Source organism: Dama dama, chromosome 22, assembly GCF_033118175.1.
Source record: "Dama dama isolate Ldn47 chromosome 22, ASM3311817v1, whole genome shotgun sequence".
NCBI lineage: Eukaryota > Metazoa > Chordata > Mammalia > Artiodactyla > Cervidae > Dama > Dama dama.
Window position 1 is genome coordinate 9879439 of NC_083702.1, and position 20768 is coordinate 9900206.

Genomic DNA, 20768 nt, shown 5'->3' on the forward strand with positions numbered 1-20768 from the left:
CCCTCGTCAGAGAACTAAGATCTCACATACCGCAACTACTGAGTCGGAGTACCACAATGAAGACCCAGTGCAGCCAAAATAAATAAATATATAAAAATAAAACCTAAAAAAAAAAAACCAAAAAAGCACAAAACCCAGTAATAGGGGACTTCCCAGGTGGTCCAGTGGTTAAGACTGTGCTTCCACTGCGGGGGGGCAGTGGAAGCAAGGTGCAGGTTCAATCCCTGATGGTGGTGATGGTTGTACAATACGATGAGTGTATTAATATGACTTAACTATAAGCTTTTAGATAGTTAAGATGGTAATTTTTATGTTATGTGTTTTGCCACATAAAAATGTTTTAATTAAAAACAAAAAAATTAGAACTATCCTCCAAAAATCCCCCTAAAAGTGTCGGGGGTGGGAAGGGCATCTTCTTCCCCCAACCCAAGAGTGAATTCAAGGAGGAGCTGCTGGGGAGGAAGGAGAAAAAGTGTCACTGATTATCTTAAGGAGAAATGGCTCAGTGGCAGCAAAGGAGACACACGAGAAGACTGGTGATAGCCCAGAGCCTCCGTTGAGGGACAAGTTGCGGGTGCCATCAATTGACGGGTGATGTCCCATGCTGGGTACAAGGGTGACTCTGCCATCTGGATGGAGGTGGGGTGTTCTAGAACCCCACCCCCAGCTCCTCTTATCCCCTATCCCTCAACTCCATAGCTTCCACCTTTCCTGTTTCTCTCGTGTCAGAATATGAAACAGGCAATGAGGTAGTTCCTAATTTGGTTTGGTTCAGTGTGGGGCATAGATTCCTTTGAGAATTTTACAAAAGCTCTAAGTACCCCCTCCCAAGAAACCATACACGTCAGCCCATATCTGTACAATTATGCATATGGGTCCCCTTATTAGGCCTCGAGTTGTAAATTTTTTTTTTTTTTTAGCATTTATTTTTGGCTGTGCCAGGTCTTCATCGCTGCTTGGGGGGACTCTCTCTAGTTGTACTGAGAGGGGGCTACTCTTTAGTTGAGGTGCGTGGGCAGCATCTCGTATGGACCACAGGCTCTAGAGGGCTGGCTTAGTTGCCATGAGGCACATGGGATCCTCCCAAAGCAGGGATCGAACCTGTGTCCCCTGCACTGGAGGTGGATTCTTAACCACTGGACCACCAGGGAAAACTCTTCTCTGGTTTTTGCTCTCCCTCCCTCACACCCACAGAACTTTCTATCTCAGCTCTTCAATAATAGTTCTTCCCTATGACAGCTCAGAAATTTACAAAATGGTTGCAGTGATTACAAATGATAGCAAACATTAAGTAGACAGCACTATTTACTTGGGTGCCCCCCAAAGTAGTAGATTTGGTCAATAAAGCTTCGAGGAGGAATTTTAGCCAGCATCTGATAGATACATCTGATAAAAAGGTAAGATCTTGAATGTATATAGCATTTTCTTTTCTTTTTGGCCACACTGCATGGCTTGAAGATCTTAGTTCCTTGACCAGGGATTGAACCCAGGCCCTCAGCAGTGAATGCAGAGTCCTAACCACGGAACTACCAGAGAATTCCCAAACCACATAGCATTTCAGTGTGTGTGGGGGGGGGGGGTGGGGTTGGGAGGGAGGAACCAAAAAGGTTTATGATAGTGCGATATGGCTGATTCTTTTTCCCATTTCTTACAGATTTTCATTATCCTTGACTTAACCTTTGTGCCCAAAGATAATAAACAGTATAGTCCAAATTTCATCTATAATAGTATTAAGGTAGGTATAACGTGAACAATGAGTACTGCTTAATCAAAGTGTGACATTACAATACTGGAAAAATGGAGATGGAAAAAGGTAGGGGCTAAGAGCTAAATCCTCCTCTTCTTGACTTATCCTTGACTCAGCTCACATAGCACATCCATCAGCAAACACTGGTGGGCTCCACCTTCAATTCCAGCTTAGAATCTGACCACTTCTCCTAAACTGCCACCTCTCTGGCCCCATCCTTGCCCCCTTCCATCTGTTCTCACACACAGGGAAGCCAGAGGGATTTTTTTTTTTTTTTAAATAAGTCGATCAGCATTCCTCTGGTGAAACTCACCAGTGGTTTGCTTCCCTCCTCACCCTAAATACAAGCGCTTCCTCACTGCAGAGCTGTCCCACACGGCTGAAGCCCCCTCAGGTGCCAGCGGTGGTGCAGAGGGGACCAGGACCCACATCATTGGGACCATGAAACACACGCCCCTCCTGATTCCAAAGCTCAGTCCTGGATCCTTCCCTTCTAGCTGGGTCATCTCGCTGGGCTTGTTTATTCATCTAAAAGCAGGGGATGATGATAACAAACTTGAAAATTTTTCATGAGAATTAGAAACATGGCCCTTCTTTGGTTTATGTCCCAATAAACCCATCTCATCCTTCTCATCCTCCTTTTGCTTTCAGTCTTTCCCGGCCTCAGGATCTTTTCCACTCAGTTGGCTCTTTGCATTAGGTAGCCAAAGTACTGGAGCTTCAGCTTCAGTTTTTCCAATGAATATCCATTTTGCTAGCATTTTGCTAGCCTGGAAAACTATCATAAGTCAAAATACAGTTTATACTAAATGGGTATCACTTTTGCACCATTCTAAAGTCAAAATATTGTAAGCTGAACCATCATAAGACCACTGAACCACTGTCTACAGGTGTCTAGCATCCAGGGTGCACAGTAAGTGGTTGCTAAAGACACTGGTTGAGGAATAGGCAAACTCTCCATTGCTCCTATTATTTGCACGTGAAGACTTGCAGCCTCATCCAGTATCCTTCCTCAGTCTTCTCAGTGAGTCTCTCCTGCACCAGGAAGACAGACTCTGGGCTGGGGCTTCTCTATCTACCCCACAGGGAGCTGGCCCTGAGGATGGACTACACGAGGCAGCCCCTCACCAGCTCCCCTCTTTCACTGTGGGCTGTGGCTCACAGGCTCCCACACTTCCTCTGTCTGATCCCAGACCAGCTTTTGAAACCTCTGGAGTTTGGTTCCTTATCTGCCAACAGGCATGCAGACTGGTATGCCCTGCTCCACAAGGCTGAGCTGAGGAGCAAAAGAGAGTCTAAACAAGATCCAGAGCCCTGTCCCAGACGGTAACGGGCATCCAGAAACAGCTGACCTCAGTAGCCATCCCCGTTCTAAAGCCTGGAGCTCCGTGTCCCCGCCTCCAGTGCCTTCCCCCTGGACTTTGGAAGCTGGACTCCCTCTTGCTGACTTTGGCTAGCTCCTTCCACCAGCCAGAGAAGCCTGGCTCCCTCTAAGGGTACAAACTCCCACTTGGGGAAGCCAGCCCTCTATCCCAACCACTCAATCCCTCCAGGTCCAGGCGCATCCCAACACCCAGAAAGAAGGCGGACAGGGGGTCTGGGCAGAGCGACCGTTTTTACTCCAGCTCAGCCTCTGCGGATGCCCAGGAAGCTAGAATGCTTCTCCTGCGATGGGGACATCCCCCCACAACCTAGATGACGGTGCATCCCAGGATTAGAACCCAGCCTCCGTAACTCACTTCCTCAGGAACTGAGGCTTCTTTTTTCAGTCTTTTGGCCAGAGAGAGATTAGATAGCATAATTTAATTTTAAAAAGTAGGATAGAGAGGAAAGTAGCACAAAAATATAGTGTTGCCATGGAAGGCTGGCACTGGCTGCCAAGATGCTGAAGCCAGAGGAGGTTGTGGATCTGGGGGAAACGAGTGTTCTTTAAAGGAGCAAGAGGATGGGCTGGAGGGCAGAGAACCAGGACAGCCTCTCATCTGAGACCCCCCACCTCCCAACAAGAGGGCGCCACACCTCAAACACCGACGTGAGGGGATGATGGGATGACCTCCGTCCCAGGAGGGTGAGCCTGAGCCATGGGCATTTGGGTATTAAGTGACTGGAGAAAACTCAAAGGCTTCCGTCACCCCCAGACCTCCCCAGAGAGGTCTCCTCTGCCGTGAAGCACAGGACTGGCCTGGAATCTACTGCGGTCACCTTCCTACCGCCAACCCAAGGGGGCCAGTGCCTTCTGGCCCTATTATATGATGCTCTCTCCCGGGACCTGATCCCTCCGTTTGGCTAAAAATACCCTCAGCCACATCCCCCTCTTCTGATGGATGGGTTTCTCCCTGTTCTCCAAACAGATGTCTTTGGGGTCTTCATTTTCTCCGCCTGGTGACGCTCTTCAGTTCATCCAGCTCTTTCTCCATCAAGTGGGATTCAGCAGTGGTCTCCGAGAGCTGGAAGAGGAGCAGCAAACCGTTAGAGGCAGGGATGTTTCAGGGCCATGATTCAGGTTGGCAAGGCCAGCCCTGTGCGCTGGGAAAGGCCCCTGGCATCTCTCTAATGCTGCCGGCGCCTCCACGACGGGAACCCCTTTGTAACTGGGCAGAGAGTAATCTCCTGATGACCCAGGGCCTCAGGCGTGTGCGGAGCACTCACCATCCATTCTCTCATCATTTCTTATCACCTAGGATTGTGTGGCACTCACTGTGTTAAGGACACCAGGTTTCAAAGGATGAAAAGCGCAGATATTGGTGATTTCAAGGCTAAAGGACTAAGTTGCCTCTGAGTCGTGGCTCACATAAAAACAGTTGAAAAGGAATGCCACTCCCCCCATTAGGATCCCTCACTTGTCTCTGGAGGAGAGGGTGGAAGACGTTGCAGACAGGGATGGAGAGACACAGACTCCAGAGGTCAGCTGGCTGTGAAACAGAAGAGCTGCACTTCCCGAGCCAGACGCTACACCCAGAGCTTTACTTGTATTATTGACTCAGTAATGAGGTGGATCCTCTTTTCGGGCCCATTTTACTGCTGAAGACACTAAGCTTCTTCACACAGGGTAGTTAAGTAACTTGTCTGAAGTCACACAGCCAGGGGCGAAGGTGGGTCAGGGACCCAGGCAGTTTAGCTACAGACACAGGCTCTTAAACACACGGTAGGGTGCCCTCTCCGGGAACCTCCACATACACCTCTAGGTTCAACAGGCCCTTGGGCTTTAAAAGCCACAAGAAACGGATGCCAACAGGCAGTGTGGCTCTCCGCAGGTCTTCGCCAGGCTCTGGCTAAGGCTGCGTGGTGCGGGTCCCTGCCCAGCCAGGAGCAGACTGTCCTTCAGTCCTGAATGCCTTCCGGCCTCCATTCCTCGCTTTATCTTTCCTTAAATACCCCTTCCCATGATGGGCTCCTGACTGGACAGAATGAAGCTCTCCCTCCCCTTTGCGGATTCCAGGCCTGGACAAGACTCTAATCTCTGTCCTTACCTGAGGCACTTGTCACCGTATTTGCTGTCTTTCTCTCAGTTAGACTCTGAGCCCTGGCGGGCAGGGGCTGTGTCTGCCTTGGTTTCATGTCTTTGGATGCAGAGCAATGTGCCTGGGCAAGCTGGCACTAGAGAGTGTGGGCTGGTTGAAATGACTCGTGGGGAAGCTGCCCAGGGAAAGCCAAGGCATCGCCCCCCGGCCGCACTCCTCACCATGTCCAGCAGGATGTCCACCTTCAGCCGCAAGAGGTTGTTCTCTTCTTCCAGCTGCTGGTTCCGTCTCCGCAGGCGCTGAGCCTCCCTCCGCTCCACACCTCCACTAACCCCCGTCTCTGGCAGAAGGGTACAACCAGCGGTCACCAAGTGCGGGTTGCCTTCCACCATCGTGCTGGGGCAAAATGGCAGGAAATGCAGCCCACCTGCTATCCATTGGCCGTTCTCAAACTTCAGGCTCTGCCCGGCCAGGTTCATGGTGGGGGTTCCGTAGTCAAGGCCCAGTTCCACCTCCCGCGTTGACCGGTCCAACTGTGGGTGAGACATTCACGCCAGCATCAGGCGGCCAGAGTACCCAGGCTTGTGGTCCGGCACCTCTTCTGCTAGCTATGAGACCCCCTGCATGCACTCAGTCGCATCAGACTCTTTGTGACCCCACCAATTGTAGTCTGCCAGGCTCCTCTGTCTACGGGATTTTCCTAGCAAATACTGGAGTGGGTTGCCATTTCCTCCTCCAGAGGATCTCCCCAACCCAGGGATAGAACCTGGGTCTCCTGAATTGGTGGGCGGGTTCTTTACCCCTGTGCCACATGGGAATCCCTGACTATGTTACCCCCAACAACTCATTTCTTTTTCTCTAATCATAACTCCACACATTTAATAATTTTTTTTCAAATAAAGTTAGAAAATTAAATAAGGTACTGAAAAACTTTTAAACTATAAAAGTACTGCTTTATATAATAGGTGTCTTCCAGAAAATCTATATATGTTGAAATTTGCAAACTGAATTATTTCATATCTACAGGGCACTTGGCAGTTTAAGAAGTCTCACCGTAAATTTTTCGTCAAGTGAAAAATCCTTTTTAAATGTAAGCCTGAGCCATCACTTGCTTCCTATGGAGCTACATATGTCCTGGAAAAGGCATAAAGTGCTAAGTCCCAATTAGTGGTAGCAGCTGTTCTTTAATGTGTTTTTCAATGTTTCTACAGCTCACTGAGCACCCACCATGGGCCAGGGCTGGTACTGGATATACAGAAATGAATGCAACCCTTCTACCCTGGAGGAGCTCGGAAACTGCCTTTGGAGCTATGGCAAATCCTTTTGAACGTTTTTACTGTTGGCAAAACATCATCCTTTGAGAATGAATTTGTTCTCAGACATGACTAAAAAACTGATTCCTGGCCAAGTCTTGGGAATCAAGTGAAGTCAAATTGGATAAGATCCTTTGGTCTCCAAAATCATGAGAATGACTATCTTTTAAGGTTCTTGAACAGCTCTGATAATAATTTCCAAATAGGAGTTAAGACATGTTTTCAGCAATAGCAATCATATGAATTAAAAGGATACCCTCCCACGAGGATGCCTCTGGAGGACCACACTTCCCATAAGAGGCCAGGCTCGAGGCTCTGTTCACACTGTACACTGTTGATACTCACATTATGCAGGTTGGAGAGAGAGGCCGACTTCCGAGGGGGCGTCTTCTTTGGACTAAACGTACTTCCAAAGAGAGGCATCTTCAGCCTGATGAAGGAAAGGTCAATGCTCCCTTCTCCCAGGGTCAGAAAAAGTCAAGGGGTACAAAGAGTTGGATCAGAGACCTTGTGCCCCTGTCCTGAAATCATGAAAACACACATTCTATCATGTGACCATTAACTATCCTGGGGACAGTTGCCCTGTGGTGAGTGCTCACGATGTGCTAGGCAGCATGCCCAAATCTTGGCAACATCTCAGTCCTCACAATCACCCTTGGTTCAGCTCCTCTTAGTATACCTATCTGACAGATGAGGTTTAGAAAGACTACGGGTCTAAGTGGGAGCTGGTATTTGAACACAAGTCTGTGTGACTAGTCTATGTCAACCACAAGCAAGTGCCTAACTGGCTGGTCTTAAGTTTCGTTAAAAACCGGCATCACCAGATTTATAGTCTAGACCAAGGCACTAGAAGAACTCTCAAGAGAGTCCTTTAGACAGCAAGGAGATCAAACCGGTCAATCCTAAAGGATATTAACCCTAAATATTCATTGGAAGGACTGATGCTAAACTTCCAATAATTTGGCCACCTGATGCAAAGAACTGACTCACTGGAAAAAGACCCTGATGCTGGGAAAGATTGAAGGCAGGAAGAGAAAGGGGTGACAGAGGATGAGATGTTTGGATGGCATTGTCGACTCAACGGACATGAGTTTGAGCAGACTCTGGGAGACAGTGAAGGACAGGGAAGCCTGGTGTGCTATAGTTTATGGAGTCGCAGAGAGTTGGACACCACTGAGCGACTGAACAACAACAAAAGGAGTGAGATCCTTACTCCTGGACACTGGTAAGGCTCACACCTGGGGCAACAGCTTCTACATATACTCCATTTTAAAGAAATAAAAGCTTTTTCTGGGAACATGCCTTTTTGCTTTCTTATTGGTTTCTTTTTGATTAAAGAAGTTCTTCATTTTAGTGGGATCTGACTTATTCAATTTTTTTAATGATTAGTGTGTTTTTAATTTAAGAAAGTTTTGCCTACCCTAAGGCCATGATATTTTCATACATTAACTTTTGAAAGTTTCCTTCTTTCAGTTTTCACATTTAGGAGAGCCACTCATCTGCAATTAACTTTTGTATGCGATGAGAGGCAGGGCCACGGCTCCTTTCTTTCCCTGTATTGCATGTGTGTGTCATTTGCTCAGCGGTGTCCGACTCTTTGCAGCCCCATGGACTGTAGCCCACCAGGCTCCTCTTCCCATGGAATTCTCCAGGCAAGAATACTAGAGTGGGTTGCCATTCTCTTCTCCAGGGGATCTTCCCAACCCAGAGATCAAACCCTGGTCTCCTGCATTGCAGGCAGATTCTTTACCATCTGAGCTACCAGGGAAGCCCAATTTTAATGTACATTACACAGATAGCTTAACAAGATTCCCTCTAAGAAACTGTAGAAGGATGATAACAATAATGAAGGCACAAATGAGCAAAAAAATAGCGGCAAAGCTCTCACCTTTCCTATTCCCAGGGATAAAATCTTCCTTCACCACATCATGAGATAAAATGGTAATTTTATCATATCTAGCAAGAAATTGGCCAAAAAGAGAGGGAACTTCTCAAGACTACTTGAAACAAGGTTTTATATCAAGTCTTATTAAAAAATAACTCATAGTAGCTTTTCTTCACAATTAGCAAGACATATATTTAATAAGGACACAAAGAAAAAACTTCATACTGTTTTCAGTGATGTAGAAAGTAATATCAGTGAAATTAATGATAAAAGTCTAGAAGCTTCTTTAGAAGCTTTACGATATAGATATACATATATGTATAGAAGTATATGTACATATGACTTACAAATAAATAAAATACATAAGACATTTAGGGGTGTGTGCTCATGAGTTTTACTGGTGTGTATGTGTGATTAAAAACACAGAGATAGAAAACAGACTTGTGGACACAGTGGAGGAAGGAGATGAGACAAATTGAGAAAGTAGCATGACACATATGCATTACCATATACAAAAAAGATAACTAGTGGGAAGTTGCTATATAACACAGCTCAACCCAGTGCTCTGTGACAACCTAGAAGGTTGAGATGGGGTGGGGGGTGGGAGGGAGGTTCAAGAGAGAAGGGAACATATGTATACTTATGGCTGATTCACACTGTTGTGCAGAAACCAACACAACATTATAAAGCAATATTCCTCCAAAAAACAGTGGTAGACCCACAGCCTGAGAGATGGCATTTGGGCTGGGGCATAACACTTTAGGACTTGGACAAACCAGAATGCGTCCATCTTGATGGTGGGTGGGACAGCAGTGGGGACCGAGATCTTGAGGGTGTTTGAAGCCGTGCTACTATATCATCCAAGACATCGTGGAAGGCCCTGGCATTGTTTCTGCAGGAAAAAAGAAAAATCATGGAAGAGGGAAGACAATTACTCTTATGTCCACAGAGGGCAGAACAGGAATGAAATAGGAATACCCAGGGAGAACGATTTTCACCCAAAAAAGAAAAGGTCATAACAAAAACTAACTAACTAATACCACTCCTTGAGTATCCATGAGAAGTTGGACCCATTGCTGGGGACACTTCATATATTTATTTTATTCCTTGCAGGAATCCCATAAGGTAATTTTCCTGTCCATATCAGAAATGAGAAAACTAGGGCTTGAAGAAATTATCCAGTTTTCCCAAGGTTCATAACCATGGTCAGTTGGCTAAACATGTATACAAAATTATCCTTGTATTAACAACTGGTGGGGTACATCATAAAAAGAAGCATTTTCATCCATCATGTTGGCAACATTTAAGAGATCAATAATACAATGTTGGCGAAGGTATGAAGACAAAGATACTCTTGGTGGAAACATAAGATGCTATCATTTTTTCCATTAGGCAAAACCTAGTAAAGTTTTTCAGGTGCATAGTTTTTGGCCAGCAAATCTACTTGTAAACATTTATCCTCCAGAAAGAATTGGACATGTTCACACAAATATTCTCTGTTGTTGGTAGCAGTCAAAAATAAGAAACAATGCAAAAGCTCTACTGATGTTTGGTATAGCCAAATACATTATGGCAAATTATTATAAGGGAACACTAGATAGTAAGTAAAAACAAAGAGACAGCCATACATGTACTGACTTGAAAAGACATCCAACACACTCTATCATTAAGAAAGCAAGTGATAGGGACTTCCCTGGTGGTCTGGTGGCTAAGACTGCACACTTCCAATTCAGGGGGCATGAGTTCGATCCCTGATCAGGGAACAAAGATTCCATATACCACATGGCATGACCAAAAAAAAAAAAAAAAAAAACAAGCAAGCAAGCAAGCAACAGAACCATGTATATATTATAATTGCACTTGAGAAGACAAAAAAAAAAAGCAAGAATATAGGTCTCTAAATAAAAAAGATTTGGAAGGATAAACACCAAACTGCACACAGTGGTTAAATCTGGGAAAGGAAGTAGGATGGCTGACTCAACTGAATTTGCCATTTTTAAACAGATTTTTTTAATTTTAACTTTTTTGGCTGTGTCGGGATCTTTACTTCCCCAACCAGGGATGGAACCTGGACCCCTGGCAGTGAAAGCATGGAATCCTAACCCCTGTTCTGCCATCCTAATTCCTGAATTTGCCATTCTAAAGGTTAAAAAAAAAAACCAAAGTGGCCAAATAGTGGCAATTTCATGTTATAATATAAAGTTATATTAAAGAAATATGTTTGTGGATTTAATGAATTATTACAATGACAATATATTCATGCATAACTTATGAAAACAAACCAAACTAATGTACAAAAAAAAAAAAAAACCAGATATAAAGCAGTCCCTGCCCCTTCAAGCACCTGGAGACATCTGAAGAAGGAAAAATAAGCCAAGCTGTTCATGCAAAGTCCACAGCGGTGCTAAGAACACCAAGACTGAGCATAGCATCTGGCTACAACAGGCCACCTTCCAGGCCCAGTTCTGCCTCAGCTGCTGGCTAAACCTTGGCCAAGCTACTGTAGTCTTCCAGGTTTTAACTTATTGCTGACTGGGTGGACTTTTGCAGAATCTAATGCCTATGGCCGGCGATTTGTTATGTAAGTGAATACATCTCTGGTCAATAACATTCAGGAAACAAAACCTCTCTGGTAAATAATGTGTTCACAAGGGCACTTCACCCATGACCTCACAAATTCTCATAACACTGAAGCCAACGCCCATCATCAATATATTACAGACAGGGAAAAGGAAGGGTCTGGACTAACTTTTAAGTCAGATCCACTCATCCACAAACAACTCTGGCTGAGACCCTGAGATTCTGCAATATGAGTGTGGATCAAGAGGTAAGAGCTCTACCCCTGGCCCCAGGCAGTCCTCTTTCCAGTTAAATTCCCTGGAGAGAGAGGGCTCAGCACAAAGGAAGCCAATGGAGAGCATCCGAGTTCCAACCGTCGCTCAGCCCTTCACCCCCAGGGGGCCCCTGCACTTACTTCTCTGGGCCCCAGGCTTCTTTATTTAAAATCAGGGCTTCCCTGCTAGCTCAGTTGGTAAAGAATCCGCCTGCAACGCAGGAGACCCGGGTTGGATTCCTGGGTTGGGAAGATCCACTGGAGAAGGGATAGGCTACCCACTCCAGTATTGCGGCCTGGCGGAAGAAGAACAAGTAGTTTTTTCCCATCTACAGATCAGAAAACTGAGGCTTAGAGAAGTTAAGTAACGTGCCTCCAGTCACGCTGTGGGAAGGCGGTGAAACTGGGCTTCAAATAAGGTCTACGCATCTGCGCTGATGATCATAATCGTTTCTTCACTGTGCAATGCTTTACCGTTTGCAATGGGCCATAAAATACAGTATCTTCTTTTATTCTAACAAGAAAGTGAGAAAGAAGTCTCTAGCTTTCACCGGAATCTCAAAGACTTCAGAGCCAAGCAAGTACGTGGCACGCAGGTACATGGCCACCACTCAGGGCTGTTAACTAACCGCAGCGAGCGTTCAATCGCGCGCTCTCGTTAATCACCTTCATCGCTGACCTACAAGGGGAATTACCACCCCAATTTACAAACGAGGAAACACAATACGATAAATGCAGTGCGCGGCCTGCGGAGAACCCGGCCCCGTCCCCGGCTCCGCGCCCTCCGGTCGCTCCAGCTGCCGGGAGGCCCTAGGTCCCCTGGGGAACGCCGGTGTCCCACCCTTTCTCGGACCCTTGGGAGATGCCGGGCTCAGAGACGTACCTGACGTGCCCCAAAGTCGGGGGTTCCAAGCAAACCCCCGACCTCCCGCCTGGTACCCACCAGAGGCCGAGTCAACCGCGGCCAGAGCGAACGCGGGTGTCGCCCTGCCGTCACGCGCATGCGCGGGCGCAGCCCCGCTGGGTTCTACCACCGAGAGATTTGGAGGTACCCGGCGCCGCGCGGTCCCCATCGCGAGCCTATGCGAAGCGCCAGAAACTCTTGAGGACGGCTCTTGACATACTCAATAGACTCCACAGAGGCAGTGTCTTCTGGAGTCACTTGGGCTATAGGCAAGGTCGAGAAACCACACTCACTCTCCCCACAACCCCCTTTGTCTGGTCTCTCCCCGGCCTTCGGGGACCGTCGCCATGGTAACGGCGTGTCACTGATGCAGGCGAAGCTCGCGAGGCCCCGCATTGTTGTGGGAAAAGGTGCAAGTGCCGGCTGTGGCCCGCGTTGCCGGGAGAACGTCAGGACTTACAACAGCAAAATGGGCCTCTCCCAGACGTCTCTCCCCCTCTTCCTCCTCCCAGATCACAAAACAAAGGGCACCCCTTCCTGGTGGATGTGGGGGGCAGCAGGTCTCGGGTGTCCCATCCAGAACTTCACAGGGTCCCCTGAGGGCCCCGTGGCGGAGTCGGCGCCGCCGAGTTCCGCGGATTCCGTCCGCAGTCTTCAGGTAAGATGAACAGACACAGACCATGACCCTGTCTTCCCACGCCCCATCTCTCGTCGGCTTTGACAGGTGGGGGAGACTGAGGCTGGGGGGCGGCTTCAAGGTCGCACCGTGAGCAGGGTGCGGAGAACTACTCGAGAATCGACTCCAGATCTCCTAAAATCCTAACTGTGTGTTTGATAAACATTCCATTTGATGAAGAAACTCAGGCTCATTCAAGGGATATTTACTGGGTGCCTAGTGAATGCACCAGGTCATCCAACCAATGAGGGGCAGGACCCGTGGGTCTCCGGCTCCAAGTGCAATTTTCTTCCAACTATATGTTACTTCATTGAAAAGGGGAAAGTTCCATGTCCTGGAACCAAACTGCCCGGTCTAACCCAGCACCATCTAATGGAAACATAATGTGGGCCACATACATAATTTAGAATTTTATCGGAGCCATATTTTTAAAAAATTCTTTTGAAAATCAAGTGCTATTACTATGAATCATGTTTATGTTCACTCATACGTCCCAAATATGATCATTTCAATGTACAATCAATATTTTTTAATTTATTCTGCTTTAGGTTTTAAGTTTTAATTAACTAAAATTAAGATGTTAGGACTTCCCTAGTGGTCTAGTGGCTAAAACTCCACGTTCCCAATCCAGGCGGCCCAGGTTTGATCCCTTTTCAAGAAACCAGATCCCATGTGCCGAGGCAAAGAGTTTGCATGGTGCAGCTGAAAGGTGCCACAAGGAAGATCAAAGATCCCGTGGGCTGCAACTAAGACCCAGCACAGCCAGATAAATAATTTTTTTTTTAAGGTTTTAGTTGTTTTGTCACACTAACCAAATTCCAAGAACTCAGTTGTCATATGTGGCTAGTGGCTACTGTGATGCACAGGTCTGGACTTTTCTGGCCCTTCTACTCTGTGCCCCTCTGCGTGGATGGTGTTTCCCTTCCTCATTTATCTAAGTAACTCCTGCTCTTTCTACAGGTTGTGACACCTTGACTAGGTCGATATCCACTATTACGTCGCCTCTCACAGCACTGTGTCCCTCCAGGGACAGTGTGCTCAGTCGCTAAGTCATGTCTGACTCCTCTGTGACTCCATGGGCTGTAGCCCACCAGGTTCCTGTGTCCATGGGATTTTCCAGGCAAGAATACTGGAGTGGGTGGCCATTTGAAGCAGTGGTCAGTTAGAATTCATGCTTCCCAGGTGGCGCTAATGGTAAAGAACCCTCCTGCCAATGCAGGCGTCTCCAAAGAGACGCAGGTTCAATCCCTGGGTCGGGAAGATCCCCTGGAGAAGGAAATGGCAACCCACTCCAGTATTCTTGCCTGGAGAATCCCACGGACAGAGGAGCCTGGTGGGCTACAGTCCATGGGGTCACAAAGAGTCAGACGCGACTGAAAGCAACTTAGCACTAGCACATAATGAATTAGCACTTGTCACCTCTAGTTAACATAACCTCCATTAGGGCAGGGATCAAGTCTGGTTTAGTTCACCATCCTGTCCCCCAGTAAGAATGAATTGCTGGTTCTGTTGGGCAGTCAGTAGGTAGTCATTTAATGACTGAAGGTTAAACTGAACAAAAGTCTGCCTGACTACAACCTCAGCATTGTTTTAACTTAACATGTTTAAGTTAAAACATTTAACTTTAAACAAAGGACTTTCAAATTTCATGTGCAAGAATATGTGCTCCATGAGGGCAGAATGTTTTTTTATTCTTCCACTCATCTGCCCCTAATATACAGCACAGTCCTGGACACAGGGTAGATATTCAGTGAAGTTAGTGTTCTCCCCATCCTCTTTTTCTCCCCAAGTAGTGACAGTAAAAACTTACCATGCTTCAGAGAATACTTATCCTAAAACAGTATGATGAAAAATTCAGAAAGGAACAGAGAATTTTAAATGTTTCTCTTAAGAAGCATAATATTCAGTTCTCCCATTAGACGTGAGTCAGTCAGTTCAGCCGCTCAATCGTGTCCGACTCTTTGTGACCCCATGAACCACAGCACACCAGGCCTCCCTGTCCATCACCAACTCCCAGAGACTACCCAAACCCATGTCCATTGAGTCGGTGATGCCATGCAACCATCTCATCCTCTGTCGTCTCCTTCTCCTCCGGCCTTCAATCCTTCCCAGCGTCAGGGTCTTTTCCAGTGAGTCAGCTCTTTGAATCAGGTGGCCAAAGTATTGGAGTTTCAGCTTCAACATCAGTCCTTCCAATGAAATGTTAAACGAAAGCAAGAGGCTTCTTAACAGAGTCCCTCTAAGCCTGGCTTTTCAGAGAATGTGTTTAATTTTCCAGTTCATGTTGGGACAGGGGCGTGGAAGAAAACTCAGAAGCACTGTATGGCTAAAGGCTAGGAGCAGAGTATTGGCCTGGGCCAATCTTTCCTACAATCCAACTGACTTGGGACAACCCAAATGGATAACCTCTTTGGCCCAAAAAGAAATGTGATGAGTTAGAAAGGGACTCAGGGAACTTCCCTGGTGGTCCAGCAGCTAAAACTCTGATCTCCCAATGGAGAGAGCCTGGGTTCGATCTCTGGTTGGAGAACTAGATCCCACATGCTGCAGCTAAGAGTTTGCATGTCATGACCTAAACCTCCTGCATGCTACAACTAAGACTCAGTGCGCCTAAGTAAATAAAATGTAAAAAAAAAAAAAAAAAGGAATCAAATATTGACTGAACCTACTTCCTAGAGGGTAATTTGCCTAATGAAGAAAGATGTGGAAGCAAATTCTTCTAGTTCAGGATTGTAATTGCTGTAATAGTTGCAAGCAGAAACCTGGCCTTCACAGAGTAGGTGTGGTACTAATGGCCTGGAGTAATTCAAGAAGGTTTTCTAAAAGATACATCACCTGGGCTGATTGAATGGGGGCAGCAGCATGTACAAAGGCATAGAGCACACAGCGGAGCAGGACCAGGAAGAAGCTGAGTGCAGCAGGCGTCTGGGATGGCTGGCTGGGGGAGGAGAGCAGAGCAGCAGGCAGGAATCAGAGGAGAGGAAAGGAGACTGTGGTCAAAGGGCACCTGATTAATTTTTTTTCATCGAACTGTACCTTTTCTGTCTCCATCATGTATGAGCTTCTTGAGGGCAGACCTGAGTCTTTTACTTCATTATAACCAGGCCTATGCCCCCAGGCTCTGGACAGGGAGGACCCACAGATGGTAGTGATAAATTCCTCCTGGCCAGTAAGCAAAGGACCTCAGAGAGCAGTCTGGCCAGCATATTTGAAATCCAGGAGGAGAAGTAGTGATGGGGCCAGCTTCTGGATAGGGAGCAGAAAGCCTCAGGTCCATCAGGAGCCTCATGCTGAGGGGATGGACTGCCCACTCCAGCATCATAGAAGCCCAGTATCTGAAAGCTGAAGAGGGTCCTAGCAACCTAATCTACGTCTCTGACTTCATAGGTGAGGCTTAGAGAGGCAAAGAGATTTGACTGCATTTCTAGTTTGAAATCTGGCTTGCTGGATGGTCTGGAGCTCCAGTCTTTTCAGCACTCTGCTCTCCTTTGGGCTTCCCGGGTGGCTCAGTGGTAAAGAATTCACCTGCCAATCCAGGAGACAAGGGTTCAACCCTAGAGAAGGAAATGGCAACCCACTTCAGTATTCTTGCCTGGGAAATCCCATGGACAGAGGATCTTGGCAGGCTACAATTCATGGGGTCACAAAAGAGTCGGACATGACTTAGCGACTAAACATCAACAACAGTCTCCTTTTGTTTATTTATTTGGCCTTGCTGTGTTGCTTTCAGGATCTTAGTTCCCCAACCAGGGGTTGAACTTGGGCCCCTGGTAGTGAGAGCATTGAGACCTAACCATTGGACCACCAGGGAATTTCCTAGTCTCTTTATTTTTAAAATTAGGATAATTTTCATCAGAGGATGATGGTGGGGATCGGCAGGTAGAAAGCAAAAGTGTATATGCCTTGAAGTTTTCAGTTAGGAACGTGGTACATACGTAGAGTGGACTATATGACACCCATAAGAAAAAAAACATGGCGGCGCAGTGGTAAAGAATCCACCCGCTAAGGCAGGAAATGCAGGAAGGAGACTCAGGTTCCATCCCTGGGTCAGGAAGATCCCCTGGAGAAGGAAATGGTAACCCACTCCAGTATTCTTGCCTGGAGAATCCCATGGGCAGAGGAGCCTGGCAGGCCTTAGTCCATGCGGTCACAAAGAGTCAAACGTGACTGAAGCGACTTGGCACGCAAGCTCCAGGCATCTTGTGTTCAGCCTGAGGTTACAATGCTGCAGCTGCGTGGGGACGTCAGTTCCTGCACAACTCAAAGGTTATGTGCATCTCTTGAGAAGCATGCATGTACGCGTATGTAAAATAGAGAACTAATAAGGATCTACTGTGTAGCACAGGGAACTCTGCTCAATACTCTGTAATGACCTATATGAGAAAAGAATCTAAAAAAGAACAGATATATAACCGATTCACTTTGCGGTATGGCAGAAACTAACACAACATTGTAAATCAACTCTCTTCCAATAAAAACAAAAGAAACAAAGAAAAAAAAAAGAATGGGTTTCTCTAAAAAGTCTATTCCCCATGTTGTATGCAGCGTGTGCCTTGCCATCAGCCCTGCTTGTGAGATGAACATGGTTGAGCTTTTTAAGTTGGTTCTGTGCTTATTTCTGATTTCCAGGAGGCTGGTTGAACAGAGAACAAGACCACAGGGGAGGAATGAGAGGCTCCTGAAGGTGGAAACTTAACTGTTGGTCAGTGTACAAGAAAGTGGACAATGGCTCACTTCAGGAGGTTGGATATCACCAACCTCACTGCTTTGCCAGTGGTGCCCCTGGATGACCACCTGGCTGTTTCCCTGATTGCGCAGAACGCACTCAAGGACGCCACGAGGAAGACTCTGAAGGACAATATGCCCTGTATCCTTCTGTGGTGCCGTCTGCAATGGAGACAACACACCTGCACGGAGGTGTAACCTGGGCTCTATCATACACCACTTACTAACTTGTTTCTTATGTGTTTGTTGATTTTCTTCAATTATTTAAGCCCCACCTATCCTCTAAAAGAATTTGAGGCTGTGAAGGAGTGTTTGACTTGAGTTTGTTTTACTAAGATAGAGCAGAAAGCACACCAAAGGAAGACATACTGGAAATGTTTGTTGAAAAGATGGGGAAGAAGAGGGGAAAAAAATGCTCTTTTTTCCCCATTGTCTCCTTTCCCTTCTTTCTTCCAAAAAATTAAACTTAGAAACTAAGTTATAGTCCAAGACTCTGCCCTCAGAGGAGTTAGCTGAATACTCAACTTTTTTTTTTCCTTTAAAAAAAATTTTATTTGTCTGTTTGTTTTTGGCTATGCCATGTGACTTGCAGGATCTTAGTTCCCTGACTAGGGATTGAAACCAGGCACATATGGCAGTGAAAGTGTGCCAAGTCCTAACCATTGGACTGCTAGGGAATTCCCTTTCTTTCTTTCTCTCCCTTTCTTTCTTTTTAAAACTCCATTTGGGGGACTTCCCAGGTGGTCTAGTGGTTGGGACTTCACCTTTCAGTGCTGTTCGATCCCTGGTCGAGGAGCTAAAATCCCACATGCCTCATGGCCAAAATCCAAAACAGAACCCAGAAGCAATACTGCAGCAAATTCAATAAACAATTAAAAAAAAAAAAAACACCAAACAAATAACTCCATTTGACCTTTCTAACTTGCCAGCACCTCTACCTGGGCCAGACTTTGCCCCTTCTGGCATTATCCAGACTCTACCAGAATCTTCCTTCTCTGACTCTGGCCTCATTGATCCGGATCTCACTTCTGACCCTGAACCTCGTGTCTCAGAGACTCACAGAATCCCGTCTCTGAGGGACCATAAAACTCATGCAGCAAATAGAGACCGTCTTAGGTTATAAATAAGTCTGTCTTTCCATTTTCTATAGAGCTCACGTACCTTCGAGTCATGCTCCTGCTAGCCAAGCTGCGTGTATCTCTCTGCATCACCTCACTTTCTGGGCCTCTCCAAAACCCTTCTCAAGATGAGCACAAATGATCCCATGAGGATCTACTTCAAGGTCTCATTTTCCTGGCCTTTTTCTAATGTGCCCTCTCTCTTAATCCCACACTCATCGCAACCTAAGCAATCCATTTCACTCCCTATGATTTGTCATGTCTCTCCTTGGCATCTTCATTTGTCAAGTGTCCTCCAATTTGTAAGAACACTTGAGGGTAATGGAAGTAACAGTGAGCCTGACTTTACGTGAAGGCTATGAGGAGTGATGGATTATGGGGCTTTTACAAAGGCTATATCCTAGGCCACTTGAGACTACGACAGATAGAAATGCAAACGTAGAGAGGGTAATAAGAGGGGCCGTCAAACTGAGCAGAGATTTCAACAGTGATAAACAAGATCGAGATGCCCTTGGACCCAGGCATCCTTCACCTGAAAATCTCTCTTAAAGGAATAATCCCAAATAAGGAAACAGCTCTCGGTGTGACTGCGTGCATCACAGCGTGATTTATAGTTGCAAAAAATGTAAACAGCTTAAATATTCAATAGCCAAGGGACAGTTAAGTCTATTAAGATGCATTCTCTAAATGAATTTGTATACTGCCATTTAAAATATTACAAAGATTACGAAAAATGATCGTATTAATGAGTGGGAGAGAAGTCAGAGTAGTAACTAACATAGGCATACCCTGATGTATAATTATGTAAAAAGGTATGTATGTAATAGTGCTAGAAGGAAGTCTCCCCATATCCTAATAAGTTGTTAGGGTGGTAGCATAATGGGTGATTCTTCTTCTGTTTTTCAAGGTGTCTAGAATATGGTTAATTTTTGTTTACAATTTTTAAAGCAGCTCATTTAAGGCAAGATAAAAGAAGTGTGAATGTTTGCAGAGAAAATAATGGGGTGGGAAAAAGCACAGGAAGGAAGCGAGCTGCTGTCCTGGCCAGGCTCCCTCGGCCTGTTCTGTGTGTGTGATCGTCACCCGAAAGTCTCCTTAACAGGCCCACCTCCCAGCGTGCCTGGTCGGCTCCATTCAGCAGGTGAACCGGATGATTGCTGACATAGATCTGAGTCCCAGCCCGCTGGTGCATGGCCTGGTGAGTTTTGAGTGCTAAGGTAAGGCTTCCAGGAAGAAAGGACTCTAGGGACCCCTTTATTAATTTGAAAGCACGTTTGCACAATAGAAGTCTCAAACACATGTTTCTTTAAATTCATAAACTTTTATTTTTATCTATATAAAAGTCTTATTTTTTTATATAGGATTTGGCTATGGCAAAATCAATTTAACTCTTCCCTAATTCCTTATTTCAGTGGCATTTTCATCATAGTAAACATGTGAATATTTTTCTACATGTATCTTGGGACTCATTTGCAAGTGTTTCTGCCAGATAGAGCCCTGGAAGTGAAATTAAAATTTTGATGGATACAGCCAAGTTGCCTTTCACAGAGGTTAAGCCACTCTTTACTGAAGCTGGAAGGAAACCACGAGCTTTAGTTCTCCCTTAACCCACTGTCGAGCAGAGCCTAAAATTGAATTGTGAATAAAAGCAAAATACACACACACACTATTTGGAACAATTTTGTTTAAGTTCAAAAGCACTCTGTCTCTGTATGTGTGCTCTGTACATGTGCATGAGGGTGTATGTAGCTCCAGAGGCTTAGAATAAGACTGTCCGAGTTTGAATTCCTGCAGCCTTACTGTTCTCGCACATTCTGACATTAGGTAAACTATTGAGCCTCTGTGAGTCTCAGTGTCTTGTAAAATGATGATAACATTGATACTATATCTACTTCATAGATGTGTTATTATCTATGCAAGAATTAGATAAGTTAAGTAAGTAAGTTCAGTTGCTCAATCGTGTCTGGCTCTTTGCGACCCCATGGACTGCAGCACGCCAGGCTTCCCTGTCCATCACCAATTCCCAGAGTTTACTCAAACTCATGTCCATCATGTTGGTGATGCCATCCAACCATCTCATCTTCTGTCATCCCCTTCTCCTCCTGC

General features: G+C 46.0%; 2 protein-coding genes across 6 annotated transcripts in view; one reads left to right on the forward strand and one right to left on the reverse strand.

The window, feature by feature from the left end:
* Positions 1-1287: 1287 nt before the first annotated feature.
* Positions 1288-12287, reverse strand: CBY1 (chibby 1, beta catenin antagonist). 5 transcript variants are annotated; one of them, XM_061124551.1, is made up of 8 exons: positions 12123-12231; positions 11381-11535; positions 9183-9298; positions 8410-8477; positions 6867-6951; positions 5636-5741; positions 5430-5548; positions 1288-4194 (listed from the first exon to the last, which is right to left on the reverse strand). In XM_061124551.1, exons 5-8 carry the CDS (start codon positions 6942-6944, stop codon positions 4114-4116), a joined length of 384 nt encoding a protein of 127 aa, XP_060980534.1. In that variant the 5' UTR covers positions 6945-6951; positions 8410-8477; positions 9183-9298; positions 11381-11535; positions 12123-12231; the 3' UTR covers positions 1288-4113. The 5 variants fall into 5 exon arrangements, with proteins under 5 accessions (XP_060980534.1, XP_060980529.1, XP_060980530.1 ...); XM_061124546.1 differs by lacking the exon at positions 8410-8477; XM_061124547.1 differs by lacking the exons at positions 8410-8477; positions 11381-11535.
* Positions 12288-17544: 5257 nt separating this feature from the next.
* Positions 17545-20768, forward strand: part of FAM227A (family with sequence similarity 227 member A) — a 44441-nt gene continuing 41217 nt past the window's right edge. The window contains 2 exon segments of the mRNA XM_061123927.1: positions 17545-17686; positions 19778-19860. Coding sequence (XP_060979910.1) covers positions 17545-17686; positions 19778-19860 — 225 coding nt within the window.

Bases quoted from the DNA above. Each gene is read 5' to 3' on its own strand.
- CBY1 (XM_061124547.1), bottom strand. The intron at 5,549-5,635 runs GTGGGCTGCATT...CCCTTCTGCCAG, and splicing joins GAACGGCCAATGGATAGCAG to AGACGGGGGTTAGTGGAGGT. The intron at 4,195-5,429 runs GTGAGGAGTGCG...CTCCTCTTCCAG, and splicing joins TGGACATCCTGCTGGACATG to CTCTCGGAGACCACTGCTGA.